At 47.1% G+C, this 14,075-nt stretch overlaps 1 protein-coding gene across 1 annotated transcript in view; it reads left to right on the top strand.

Moving 5' to 3' along the window:
• Positions 1–1,734: 1,734 nt before the first annotated feature.
• The window catches only part of LOC122922822 (integrin alpha-M-like), a gene marked incomplete at its 3' end in the record, with an annotated part of 59,366 nt that continues 47,025 nt past the window's right edge, over positions 1,735–14,075 (top strand). Inside the window, exon 1 of the mRNA XM_044273572.1 lies at positions 1,735–1,873. Within this exon, the coding sequence (XP_044129507.1) occupies positions 1,834–1,873 (40 nt within the window). The remainder of the gene's footprint in view (positions 1,874–14,075) is intronic.

Raw genomic sequence — 14,075 nt, 5'->3', positions numbered from 1 at the left:
TTTCAGAGCTCATGTGATCCTCAGCAGATCCTTCAAAGCTTATGTGTTAATTAGCAGGTCCTTCAGAGCTCACAAGATCATCAGCAGGTCCTTCAGAGCTCACAGGATTATCAGCAGAACCTTCAGAGCTCATGTGATCATCAGCAAGCCCTTCAGAGCTCACAAGATCATCAGCAGGTCCTTCAGAGCTCACAAAATCATCAGCAGGTCCTTCAGAGCTCACAAGATCATCAGCAGGTCCTTCAGAGCTCACAAGATCATCAGCAGGTCCTTCAGAGCTCACAAGATCATCAGCAGGTCCTTCAGAGATCGCAAGATCATCAGCAGGTCTTTCAGAGCTCACAAGATCATTAGCAGGTCCTGCAGAAACCAGCACAAAGCAGTTTTGCCGCCCATGCTATAATCCACCATTGCATGTCTGCAGTGTGTTTTATGTCAGTATTGTATCAGTCATCAGGGTAGATTGTTTCAAGGCCCACCATCATGGATTCGTTTAGATGTGATGAGAGGATTCAATTCCCATTGTTTCGGACACTATACTGCCGTGATTATTCCTGCTGTGACAGTATGGTCATATGTTACTTCTTCTCACCTGCCACACTGCTATATGAGGCGGATTCACATACTTTTAAGTGCACACTGATTGAAGGAGAATTACATTTGCATCATTGGTCGCTGGTTCACATTGAAGGGCTTTCATGTCCCGCTTGATATCGTGAGTCATCACTGCATGAAGGGGTTAAATCCGTTCCCAGCACCATGTGTGAAACCACAGGAAGCCCGGAGCGACATGTTCCTGCCACACGTTTTCTTTCACTTTCAATAAATTTATGAGAACAGCAGCTGAATATGAATGACGCTGGCCCAGGGGTAAATCTGTGGGAAAGTATGGACACCCCAAGAAAAATGAACCCCAAACCTGCAAGTAAAGAGGACATTGGTGGGAAGGTGGATGATTATTAGTGTCAGGAGGTCAGGATTCCAGGGCCCCTATGTCCAATGCATGAAGTGAAGTGATACCACTCCTGAAGCAGTAAAGACACTTAAATGGGCCCAAGGGCTACTCCTACGTTCTCCCTGGTAGATCACTACTGTTCCAAAGCTTAGAGTCCACAGCTCACAAGAAACAGAGATCTGATCTGTATTCCTAGTAGAAATGCTATATAGCCACCCTTAAACCTCTATGTAATAGGGTCATCCCGAGACAATCCAGACCACCATCACTGCCCCCAGAAAACTTCTCACAACCCCTCCATCAGGGAGGGATTTGCTTCTCCCTGCACATGACACATGAGAAGCCCCTCCTACTGAACCACCAGGTTCGGTGAGTCCATCCTTATGCCCGTCCTCCCCTCTCCTGTGGTGACCAGACTTCTTTATGGTGAGAATGGTGAAGTTCCAGAAGATCTGGTCTCAACTCATGAGGACATGATAAAAGCCTCTGCTTTCTAGAGGTTTTCACTGTCATCTGGATCAACAATGGTAATCTAAGATTCATGATCACGCTCCAGTCCACCTTGATAGACCTTTTACCTTCAGTCATACTAGATAATGCATACACTGCCACATACTAAGGTGAGGACTACTGATCCTGATGCACAGTAGACCTCTCAGAGGGATGTTCTAGGACAGTATGGAGTGGTGGAGCCTGCAGACATCAAGCCAGGGAGGCAGGGAGGCTCACATCCGTGTCTACACAAATATTCTCAGTTCTGCAGAATTTTCACACATTTCACTAAGGAAGCTTTACAGCAGCAACAAGCTGTGAAACTGAACTGCACCCAACGCTAAGACCCAGCACCCGCCTCCGAAAACACAGGTGTGCACCCAGACATGGGGAGCCCGCTGCGCTACACACTGCTGCTGTGCCAGGGTAAGTGGCCGTCTGTCTGTACCAATAGACTGTGTGTAATCAGATCAGGGCAGGAAGCATGTGCTCCACATTCTTGACTCCCTATGATGGTCTCTGCACTGTGATATCCAGCAAAGGGTTATCCAGGAAGGATAGGGTTAACTATGATTGCTTCACCTGTCAGGTAGAACGGCAAAATCCTCCATCATACATACACCCTCCCACTAAGCAATGTCCTTCCATCACAACTTCTTATCCCAAGCGCCAAGACTTTTCCCGTGCTGCACCTGAGTTTTAGATTTTTCTACTTGCACCTATCATCCCAGGTAACTTCTCAAGCTCCAAGACTCCACACTCCTGGTGATAAGGATGACCAATTCATCTGGTATAGCTCTGAATGGACAAACAATCTTAGTAATTAAGCAAAGGTTTCAGACCGCACCCCCACACCACCATCACCACCATACTCATCATGTGGAAACGTTTATATCAAGGATTCATATCTTCAGTTGTCTGGAGGGCTTTGCCATATTCTCTGGGATTATGTTTTCCTCCAGATCCCTCTGTCCTCTCCAGACTCCTCTGTTACCCTCCAGACCTCTCTGTCCTCCTCTGGTCTCTTCTGTCCTCCTCCAGACCCCTCTGTTCTCCTCCAGTCTCCTCTGCCCTCCTCCTTTCTTCTCTGTCCTTCTCTCCTCCTCCACCACCTCTGTTCCCCTCCAGACTCCTCTGTCCTACCCTGGTCTTCCTCTGGTCTCATCTGTCCTCCTATGTTCTCTTTTGTCTTCCTCTGGTCTCTGTCTGTCTTCCTCTGGTCTTCTGTCCCTCCTCTGGTCTCTTCTGTCTTCCATTCTTTTCTGTCCTCCTGTCTCCTCTGTCCTCCTCCCGTCTCTTCAGTCCTTCACTGGTCTCTTCTGTCCTCCTCTGGTCTCCCCTGTCTTTTTCCACACCCCTCTATCCTCCTCCAGACCCCTCTGTCCTCCTCCAGTCTACTCCATCATCCTCTGGTCACATCTGTATTCCTCCACACCCATATGCTCCTCTCCAGACCCCTCTGTCCTCCTCCAGTCTACTCCATCATCCTCTGGTCACATCTGTATTCCTCCACACCCCTATGCTCCTCTCCAGACCCCTCTGTCCCTTTCCGGTCTCCTCTATCCTCCTTTGTTCTCTTCTGTCCTCCTCTAGTCTCCTATTTCCTCCTCCGGTGTAATTTGTTCGCCTCCAGTCTCCTTTCTCCTCCGTTCTATTCTGTTCTCCTCTCTCCTCCTTCAGACCCCTCTGCTCTCCTTCAGTCAACTCTGTCTTCCTACGTTCTGTTCTGGTCTCTGCTGTCCTCCCTTTGGTCTCCTCTGGATTCCTATGGACTCATATCTCCTCTGGTCTCTTCTGTCCTCCCTTGGGTCTCCTCTGTTTTCCTCTAGTCTCTTTTGTCCTCCTCCATTCTCGTCTGTCCTTCTCTTGTCTCCTCTGTCCTCCATTCTCCTCTATCCTTCTACAGACCCTTTATTTTGAAATCCAACTTCTGCTATTAGGGGAAGGTCAGGGCACCCCCCCCCCAAGGGCACAACAATAGGGGTTGCAGTGGTTGCAATTGCAACAGGAACTTAAAGGGGTTGTCCAGGTTCAGAGCTGAACCTGGACATACCTCCATTTTCACCCCGGCAGCCCCCCTGACATGAGCATCGGAGCAGTTCATGCTCCGATGCTCTCCTTTGCCCTGCGCTAAATCGCGCAGGGCAAAGGCATTTTTCAGAGTTCCGGTGACGTACCGGGGCTCTCTATGGGGCTGACAGGCAGCCCGGTGACGTCACCGGCACTGATGGGCGGGATTTGGCTCTGCCCTAGCCAGTAAAACGGCTAGGGCAGAGCTAAAGCCCGCCCCTCAGAGCCGGTGACGTCACCGAACACACTGCTGGGCGGAAGTTACCGCCCGGCAGTGTGTTATTGAAAACACAAGAGCCTGTGCCCTGCGCGATCTAGCGCAGGGCACGGGAGCGCATCGGAGCATGAGATGCTCCGATGCTAGGCTCAGGGGGGCTGCCGGGGTGAAAATAAGGGTATGTCCGGGTTCAGCTCTGAACCCGGACAACCCCTTTAAGTCAAGGGGGCCCCCTTAGGATGGCGATACAGTTAGATGCTGTGGCTGGGACTGGCGTCGGGGACGGTTCGTGAATACAATCAAATGTTCGTGAACCGCAAGCTTGCGGCAGCGGGCCCCATTCACTTTAATGACAGGCGAACCTGAAAATCTTCAGCTCATATTTGCAGCCACCAAATACTTAGTAGAAGTCCACAAATAGTCCCACAACATGAACAGTGACCAGAGGGGGATCAGTGGCAAAAATTCCAACAAAAAATATGTATCTTAATCAGGGGACATTTTTATGCGTCTTAAAGGGATATTCTCTGAAATGTGGCCTGCTGGAGCCTAGAACGTTTTTTTTTTAGGCCACGGGAGAACGTTGTTCCAATGTCGTCTGTCACTATCTGTAGCTGCGGTAACGCAGCAAAACCGCAGACAACTGCTGCACAATACAAATCCACTATAATATACCGTCTATGTTAGAAAGTATATTATAAGTATATCGCACCCTCTGTGTATCACAGCTATCGATAGCGCACCTATACCGGTCCTTACAAGGACTTTTGTGGCCCTATTAGCCAGCGTTTGGTGGCCCTAACAGCCTGTCCCTGCTCCACACAGCGACCTCTCCCTACACCGGCAAAACACTGAATGTAAAATGGCAGCCAGATCATGTTTATTTATAAGGGGGGTGTGTCCATGTGCTGAGGGTAGGGGGTGTGTCCATGTGCTGAGGGTAGGGGGTGTGTCCATGTGCTGAGGGTAGGGGGTGTGTCCATGTGCTGAGGGTAGGGGGTGTGTCCATGGGCTGAGGGTAGGGGGTGTGTCCATGTGCTGAGGGTAGGGGGTGTGTCCATGTGCTGAGGGTAGGGGGTGTGTCCATGGGCTGAGGGTAGGGGGTGTGTCCATGTGCTGAGGGTAGGGGGTGTGTCCATGTGCTGAGGGTAGGGTGTGTGTCCATGTGCTGAGGGTAGGGGGTGTGTCCATGTGCTGAGGGTAGGGGGTGTGTCCATGTGCTGAGGGTAGGGGGTGTGTCCATGTGCTGAGGGTAGGGTGTGTGTCCATGTGCTGAGGGTAGGGGATGTGTCCATGTGCTGGAACGTCTCCATTGGCCGTCCTGTACCACCTGATGGCTGTGTCATGGGTCACATTTCGGCACAATGTAAAAGAATATGGCGCAGGCGGATATCGCCATATGTTCGCCCGTTCAGCGAACTGCGAATGAGCAAAGTTCACCGCGAAACGACCGCCGGGCGAACCGCAAGGCCATCTCTAGTGGTGGCGCAGGGGGCAATGTCTACCTGCCCTGCAGTCGCCTCTTATAGGCTTCAGTCCGAGTGCTTGTAGCTACAGCGGTCGCACCACCTGAGCCGCACAGAGTACAGGCCGCAGCGCTGACGGCTGATGGCGGTAAGTTCTGTATTTCTGTTCATTGCTTTTTATTTGGCACCACTGTGGGGGCATCTACTGGGGGCACTAAGAGCGGGCATTTTCTGCACTAGAACAGATTATAAGGGGGTATTTTTTTTACTGACGCACATTCTAAGGGGGTAATTTTGTACTGGCGCACATTCTAAGGGGGTATTTTTGTACTGGTGCAAAATATAAGGGGGTATTTTTGTACTGGTGCACATTATAAGGGGGTATTTTTGTACTGGCACATTATAAGGGGGTATTTTTGTACTGGCACACATATAAGGGGGTATTTTTGTACTGGCGCACATTATAAGGGGGTATTTTTGTACTGGCGCACAATATAAGGGGGTATTTTTGCCCTGACACACATTATAAGGGGGTATTTTTGTACTGGTGCACAATATAAGGGGGTATTTTTGTACTGGCGCACATTATAAGGGGGTATTTTTGTACTGGCGCATAGATAAGGGGGTATTTTTGTACTGGTGCACATTATAAGGGGGTATTTTTGTACTGGCGCACATTATAAGGGGGTATTTTTGTACTGGCGCACATTATAAGGGGGTATTTTTGTACTGGCGCACATTATAAGGGGGTATTTTTGTACTGGTGCACAATATAAGGGGGTATTTTTGTACTGGTGCACAATATAAGGGGGTATTTTTGTACTGGGGCACATTATAAGGGGGTATTTTTGTACTGGCGCACATATAAGGGGGTGTTTTTGCACTGGTGCACATTATAAGAGGGTATTTTTGTACTGGCACACATATAAGGGGGTATTTTTGTACTGGCGCACATTATAAGGGGGTATTTTTGTACTGGGGCACATTATAAGGGGGTATTTTTGTACTGGCGCACAGCTAAGGGGGTCTTTTTGTACTGGCACTCATTATAAGGGGGTATTTTTGTACTGGCGCACATTGTAAGGGGGTATTTTTGTACTGGCGCACAATATAAGGGGGTATTTTTGTACTGGCGCACATTGTAAGGGGGTATTTTTGTACTGGCGCACAATATAAAGGAGTATTTTTGTACTGGCGCACATTATAAGGGCGTATTTTTGTACTGGGGCACAATATAAGGGGGTATTTTTGTACTGGCGCACAATATAAGGGGGTATTTTTGTACTGGCGCACATTATAAGGGGGTATTTTTGTACTGGCGCACATTATAAGGGGGTATTTTTGTACTGGTGCACAATATAAGGGGGTATTTTTGTACTGGCGCACATTATAAGGGGGTATTTTTGTACTGGTGCACAATATAAGGGGGTATTATTGTACTGGAGCACATTATAAGGGGGTATTTTTGTACTGGCGCACATTGTAAGGGGGTATTTTTGTACTGGCGCACAGATAAGGGGGTATTTTTGTACTGGCGCACATTATAAGGGGGTATTTTTGTACTGGCGCACATTATAAGGGGGTATTTTTGTACTGGCGCACATTATAAGGGGGTATTTTTGTACTGGTGCACAATATAAGGGGGTATTTTTGTACTGGTGCACAATATAAGGGGGTATTTTTGTACTGGGGCACATTATAAGGGGGTATTTTTGTACTGGCGCACATATAAGGGGGTGTTTTTGCACTGGTGCACATTATAAGAGGGTATTTTTGTACTGGCACACATATAAGGGGGTATTTTTGTACTGGCGCACATTATAAGGGGGTATTTTTGTACTGGGGCACATTATAAGGGGGTATTTTTGTACTGGCGCACAGCTAAGGGGGTCTTTTTGTACTGGCACTCATTATAAGGGGGTATTTTTGTACTGGCGCACATTGTAAGGGGGTATTTTTGTACTGGCGCACAATATAAGGGGGTATTTTTGTACTGGCGCACATTGTAAGGGGGTATTTTTGTACTGGCGCACAATATAAAGGAGTATTTTTGTACTGGCGCACATTATAAGGGCGTATTTTTGTACTGGGGCACATTATAAGGGGGTATTTTTGTACTGGCGCACATATAAGGGGGTGTTTTTGCACTGGTGCACATTATAAAAGGGTATTTTTGCACTGGCACACATATAAGGGGGTATTTTTGTACTGGCGCAAATTATAAGGGGATATTTTTGTACTGGGGCACATTATAAGGGGGTATTTTTGTACTGGCGCACAGATAAGGGGGTATTTTTGTACTGGCACACATTATAAGGGGGTATTTTTGTACTGGCGCACAGATAAGGGGGTATTTTTGTACTGGTGCACATTATAACAGGGTATTTTTGTACTGGCGCACATTATAAGGGGATATTTCTGTACTGGCACACAATATAAGGGAGTATTTTTGTACTGGCTCACAATATAAGGGGGTATTTTTGTACTGGCGCACATTGTAAGGGGGTATTTTTGTACTGGCGCACAATATAAGGGAGTATTTTTGTACTGGCACACATTATAAGGGGATATTTTGTACTGGCGCACAATATAAGGGGGTATTTTTGTACTGGTGCACAATATAAGGGGGTATTTTTGTACTGGTGCACAATATAAGGGGGTATTTTTGTACTGGGGCACATTATAAGGGGGTATTTTTGTACTGGCGCACATATAAGGGGGTGTTTTTGCACTGGTGCACATTATAAGAGGGTATTTTTGTACTGGCACACATATAAGGGGGTATTTTTGTACTGGCGCACATTATAAGGGGGTATTTTTGTACTGGGGCACATTATAAGGGGGTATTTTTGTACTGGCGCACAGCTAAGGGGGTCTTTTTGTACTGGCACTCATTATAAGGGGGTATTTTTGTACTGGCGCACATTGTAAGGGGGTATTTTGGTACTGGCGCACAATATAAGGGGGTATTTTTGTACTGGCGCACATTGTAAGGGGGTATTTTTGTACTGGCGCACAATATAAAGGAGTATTTTTGTACTGGTGCACAATATAAGGGGATATTATTGTACTGGAGCACATTATAAGGGGGTATTTTTGTACTGGCGCACATTGTAAGGGGGTATTTTTGTACTGGCGCACAGATAAGGGGGTATTTTTGTACTGGCGCACATTATAAGGGGGTATTTTTGTACTGGCGCACATTATAAGGGGGTATTTTTGTACTGGCGCACATTATAAGGGGGTATTTTTGTACTGGTGCACAATATAAGGGGGTATTTTTGTACTGGTGCACAATATAAGGGGGTATTTTTGTACTGGGGCACATTATAAGGGGGTATTTTTGTACTGGCGCACATATAAGGGGGTGTTTTTGCACTGGTGCACATTATAAGAGGGTATTTTTGTACTGGCACACATATAAGGGGGTATTTTTGTACTGGCGCACATTATAAGGGGGTATTTTTGTACTGGGGCACATTATAAGGGGGTATTTTTGTACTGGCGCACAGCTAAGGGGGTCTTTTTGTACTGGCACTCATTATAAGGGGGTATTTTTGTACTGGCGCACATTGTAAGGGGGTATTTTTGTACTGGCGCACAATATAAGGGGGTATTTTTGTACTGGCGCACATTGTAAGGGGGTATTTTTGTACTGGCGCACAATATAAAGGAGTATTTTTGTACTGGCGCACATTATAAGGGCGTATTTTTGTACTGGGGCACATTATAAGGGGGTATTTTTGTACTGGCGCACATATAAGGGGGTGTTTTTGCACTGGTGCACATTATAAAAGGGTATTTTTGCACTGGCACACATATAAGGGGGTATTTTTGTACTGGCGCAAATTATAAGGGGATATTTTTGTACTGGGGCACATTATAAGGGGGTATTTTTGTACTGGCGCACAGATAAGGGGGTATTTTTGTACTGGCACACATTATAAGGGGGTATTTTTGTACTGGCGCACAGATAAGGGGGTATTTTTGTACTGGTGCACATTATAACAGGGTATTTTTGTACTGGCGCACATTATAAGGGGATATTTCTGTACTGGCACACAATATAAGGGAGTATTTTTGTACTGGCTCACAATATAAGGGGGTATTTTTGTACTGGCGCACATTGTAAGGGGGTATTTTTGTACTGGCGCACAATATAAGGGAGTATTTTTGTACTGGCACACATTATAAGGGGATATTTTTGTACTGGCGCACAATATAAGGGGGTATTTTTGTACTGGTGCACAATATAAGGGGGTATTTTTGTACTGGTGCACAATATAAGGGGGTATTTTTGTACTGGGGCACATTATAAGGGGGTATTTTTGTACTGGCGCACATATAAGGGGGTGTTTTTGCACTGGTGCACATTATAAGAGGGTATTTTTGTACTGGCACACATATAAGGGGGTATTTTTGTACTGGCGCACATTATAAGGGGGTATTTTTGTACTGGGGCACATTATAAGGGGGTATTTTTGTACTGGCGCACAGCTAAGGGGGTCTTTTTGTACTGGCACTCATTATAAGGGGGTATTTTTGTACTGGCGCACATTGTAAGGGGGTATTTTTGTACTGGCGCACAATATAAGGGGGTATTTTTGTACTGGCGCACATTGTAAGGGGGTATTTTTGTACTGGCGCACAATATAAAGGAGTATTTTTGTACTGGCGCACATTATAAGGGCGTATTTTTGTACTGGGGCACATTATAAGGGGGTATGTTTGTACTGGCGCACATATAAGGGGGTGTTTTTGCACTGGTGCACATTATAAAAGGGTATTTTTGCACTGGCACACATATAAGGGGGTATTTTTGTACTGGCGCAAATTATAAGGGGATATTTTTGTACTGGGGCACATTATAAGGGGGTATTTTTGTACTGGCACACAGATAAGGGGGTATTTTTGTACTGGCACACATTATAAGGGGGTATTTTTGTACTGGCGCACAGATAAGGGGGTATTTTTGTACTGGTGCACATTATAACAGGGTATTTTTGTACTGGCGCACATTATAAGGGGATATTTCTGTACTGGCACACAATATAAGGGAGTATTTTTGTACTGGCTCACAATATAAGGGGGTATTTTTGTACTGGCGCACATTGTAAGGGGGTATTTTTGTACTGGCGCACAATATAAGGGAGTATTTTTGTACTGGCACACATTATAAGGGGATATTTTTGTACTGGCGCACAATATAAGGGGGTATTTTTGTACTGGTGCACAATATAAGGGGGTATTTTTTTACTGGTGCACAGATAAGGGGGTATTTTTGTACTTGCACCGGGACTGTGGGGAATGTGATTACTAGTGTGGGCACAATGGGGACATTATTACTATTGGGGGCACTGTTAACACTATGCACTGGGGCAGATTATTTCTATCGGTAGGACTGCGGGGGGCACCTGGCAGGTATCGGCACCGTTATTTGGGGGGGGCTATGCTGCACTCTTGCACCAGGGCTCATGAGCCTTCAGCTGCGCCCCTGCCCCCCATATACACCTCTAGTGATGAGCGGTAGGGGCTGCGCTATATTAGAATTTGCTATATTTCATGAATATTTTGCAGATTATTCATCATATATTTGAGAATTTCGAGAATTTGAGATTATTTTATTGAATGCGATAAATCGGCAATGTGAAAATCCCGTAATGCGACTTTGTAACGTGAAATGCCGGCGCGGGTCACTGTTGCTACATTTTCCAAGCTGCTAGAAGTTTCCTAGGACTGGAGACAATGGTCGGCAGAGCGTTACAATGGCTTTAGATGCAGGTAGAGGGCTCCGATATATTCGCGATTGCGCTAATCGGCGGTGATTAGAATACTTCACATTGTAGCCGGTCTGACTACTGGTCGGTGTGACCCTGACGTTGCGTCCTTCTCATCGAGCACAAGCGAACACCACTGACCTGGTACTAATGGCAGGTTCAGCTGTAGAGACCTCCAGTCAATGTCTGAGGTCACAGAGGAGAACCGTTATAAAGGTATAATTGTCTGCTCCCATTGTGCATCGCTGATAGTCCATCAACCCCCCTTCATCTTCTCCTCACTGAATAACCATGGTGGAGTCTGGTACTAGGACGGAGCATGGAGTGGCTGCTGGTGGGAAGGATGGACATGCTCTGTTGACAGCAGGTGTTTTCAGGTTGTCCCCCCTTGGTCCCTGAAGGTCAGAAGGGCAGATGTTAGATGCTCCTCAGTGCTCTTCTACCCTCCTCATCATACCCCTGACAACCCCCTACTCTGCTGCCATGATGGACACGATGAGGGGGCACCTCACGGGGCTGTGCCTGCTCCCTGTGTCATTTAACCCCTCACAGCAGTCGTTCCTCAATTCTGAACCTCGGACTCTGTGGTCACAATGCTGAGTACAGAGGATGAGGCGTCAGTATCTGGCTGCACAGAATAACAGGAGCCTGAGCAAGCGGAGTCAGTGGAAAGTCACCAGATGTCCAGGAAGGAAATGAGAGCAGACTGAGGCACGAGGCGACAGGAGGTGAAAATACAGCTACAACTTCAGATCCACAAGAAGGCCTCATGCACTCCACCCAATCCAATCTGCACCCATCTTTTCTGGATTTGATACAGACCCATTCATTTCAATGGGGCCACCAAAAAAGCTGTCTGCATCCCTATGTCCGCGTGTCCATTCTGCATCTGCATACTGCAAAATACATATGGTCATGTGCATGAGGCCTAAATCAGTGGAACCAGACGTGAGTGGCTTCCTAGCACCCTAACTCTGCAGACATTCACCTCAGTCCCAGTGAGACCGAGCGCCCAACATTCAAGCAAACAGCAGCCAGTCGCCACCACACGCCTGGATGAGCGGCCGCATGGCGCCCACAATACAGGAACACAACAACAGTACTATACATTCTGTGTATTCAAAACACCCATCAACAGGTTACGAAGGGGTAATTTAGGTGCCCATTGCGGTGCCATGGTGCTGGTGGCATATCTGCCCATAATAGGTGAAATAACGGAGGGTCATTTGTTTGATATCTCCAGTGTAGTTAAGACCACAGGAGTGTTGGCGGCTATAGCGGATGACCAGGGAGTGGACATTACTATAGAGGATGACCAGGGAGTGGACATTACTATAGAGGATGACCGGGGAGTGGACATTACTGTAGAGGATGACCAGGGAGTGGACATTACTATAGAGGATGACCGGGGAGTGGACATTACTGTAGAGGATGACCAGGGAGTGGACATTACTATAGAGGATGACCGGGGAGTGGACATTACTATAGAGGATGACCAGGGAGTGGACATTACTATAGAGGATGACCAGGGAGTGGACATTACTATAGCGGATGACCAGGGAGTGGACATTACTATAGCGAATGACCAGGGAGTGGACATTACTATAGCGGATGACCAGGGAGTGGACATTACTATAGCGGATGACCAGGGAGTGGACATTACTATAGAGGATGACCAGGGAGTGGACATTACTATAGCATATGACCAGGGAGTGGACATTACTATAGCGGATGACCAGGGAGTGGACATTACTATAGAGGATGACCAGGGAGTGGACATTACTATAGAGGATGACCGGGGAGTGGACATTACTATAGCGGATGACCAGGGAGTGGACATTACTATAGAGGATGACCAGGGAGTGGACATTACTATAGAGGATGAACAGGGAGTGAACATTACTATAGAGGATGACCAGGGAGTGGACATTACTATAGAGGATGACCGGGGAGTGGACATTACTATAGCGGATGACCGGGGAGTGGACATTACTATAGCGGATGACCAGGGAGTGGACATTACTATAGCGGATGACCGGGGAGTGGACATTACTATAGAGGATGACCGGGGAGTGGACATTACTATAGAGGATGACAAGGGAGTGGACATTACTATAGAGGATGACCAGGGAGTGGACATTACTATAGAGGATGACCAGGGAGTGGACATTACTATAGCGGATGACCAGGGAGTGGACATTACTATAGCGGATGACCGGGGAGTGGACATTACTATAGAGGATGACCGGGGAGTGGACATTACTATAGAGGATGACCAGGGAGTGGACATTACTATAGAGGATGACCAGGGAGTGGACATTACTATAGAGGATGACCGGGGAGTGGACATTACTATAGCGGATGACCAGGGAGTGGACATTACTATAGAGGATGACCAGGGAGTGGACATTACTATAGCGGATGACCAGGGAGTGGACATTACTATAGAGGATGACCAGGGAGTGGACATTACTATAGAGGATGACCGGGGAGTGGACATTACTGTAGAGGATGACCAGGGAGTGGACATTACTATAGAGGATGACCGGGGAGTGGACATTACTGTAGAGGATGACCAGGGAGTGGACATTACTATAGAGGATGACCGGGGAGTGGACATTACTATAGAGGATGACCAGGGAGTGGACATTACTATAGAGGATGACCAGGGAGTGGACATTACTATAGCGGATGACCAGGGAGTGGACATTACTATAGCGAATGACCAGGGAGTGGACATTACTATAGCGGATGACCAGGGAGTGGACATTACTATAGCGGATGACCAGGGAGTGGACATTACTATAGAGGATGACCAGGGAGTGGACATTACTATAGCATATGACCAGGGAGTGGACATTACTATAGCGGATGACCAGGGAGTGGACATTACTATAGAGGATGACCAGGGAGTGGACATTACTATAGAGGATGACCGGGGAGTGGACATTACTATAGCGGATGACCAGGGAGTGGACATTACTATAGAGGATGACCAGGGAGTGGACATTACTATAGAGGATGACCAGGGAGTGGACATTACTATAGAGGATGACCAGGGAGTGGACATTACTATAGCGGATGACCAGGGAGTGGAC

Source organism: Bufo gargarizans, unplaced genomic scaffold (assembly GCF_014858855.1).
Source record: "Bufo gargarizans isolate SCDJY-AF-19 unplaced genomic scaffold, ASM1485885v1 fragScaff_scaffold_767_pilon, whole genome shotgun sequence".
NCBI lineage: Eukaryota > Metazoa > Chordata > Amphibia > Anura > Bufonidae > Bufo > Bufo gargarizans.
Note: the sequence above shows the minus strand (reverse complement) of the source record. Positions and strands in the feature narration are given on the sequence as shown.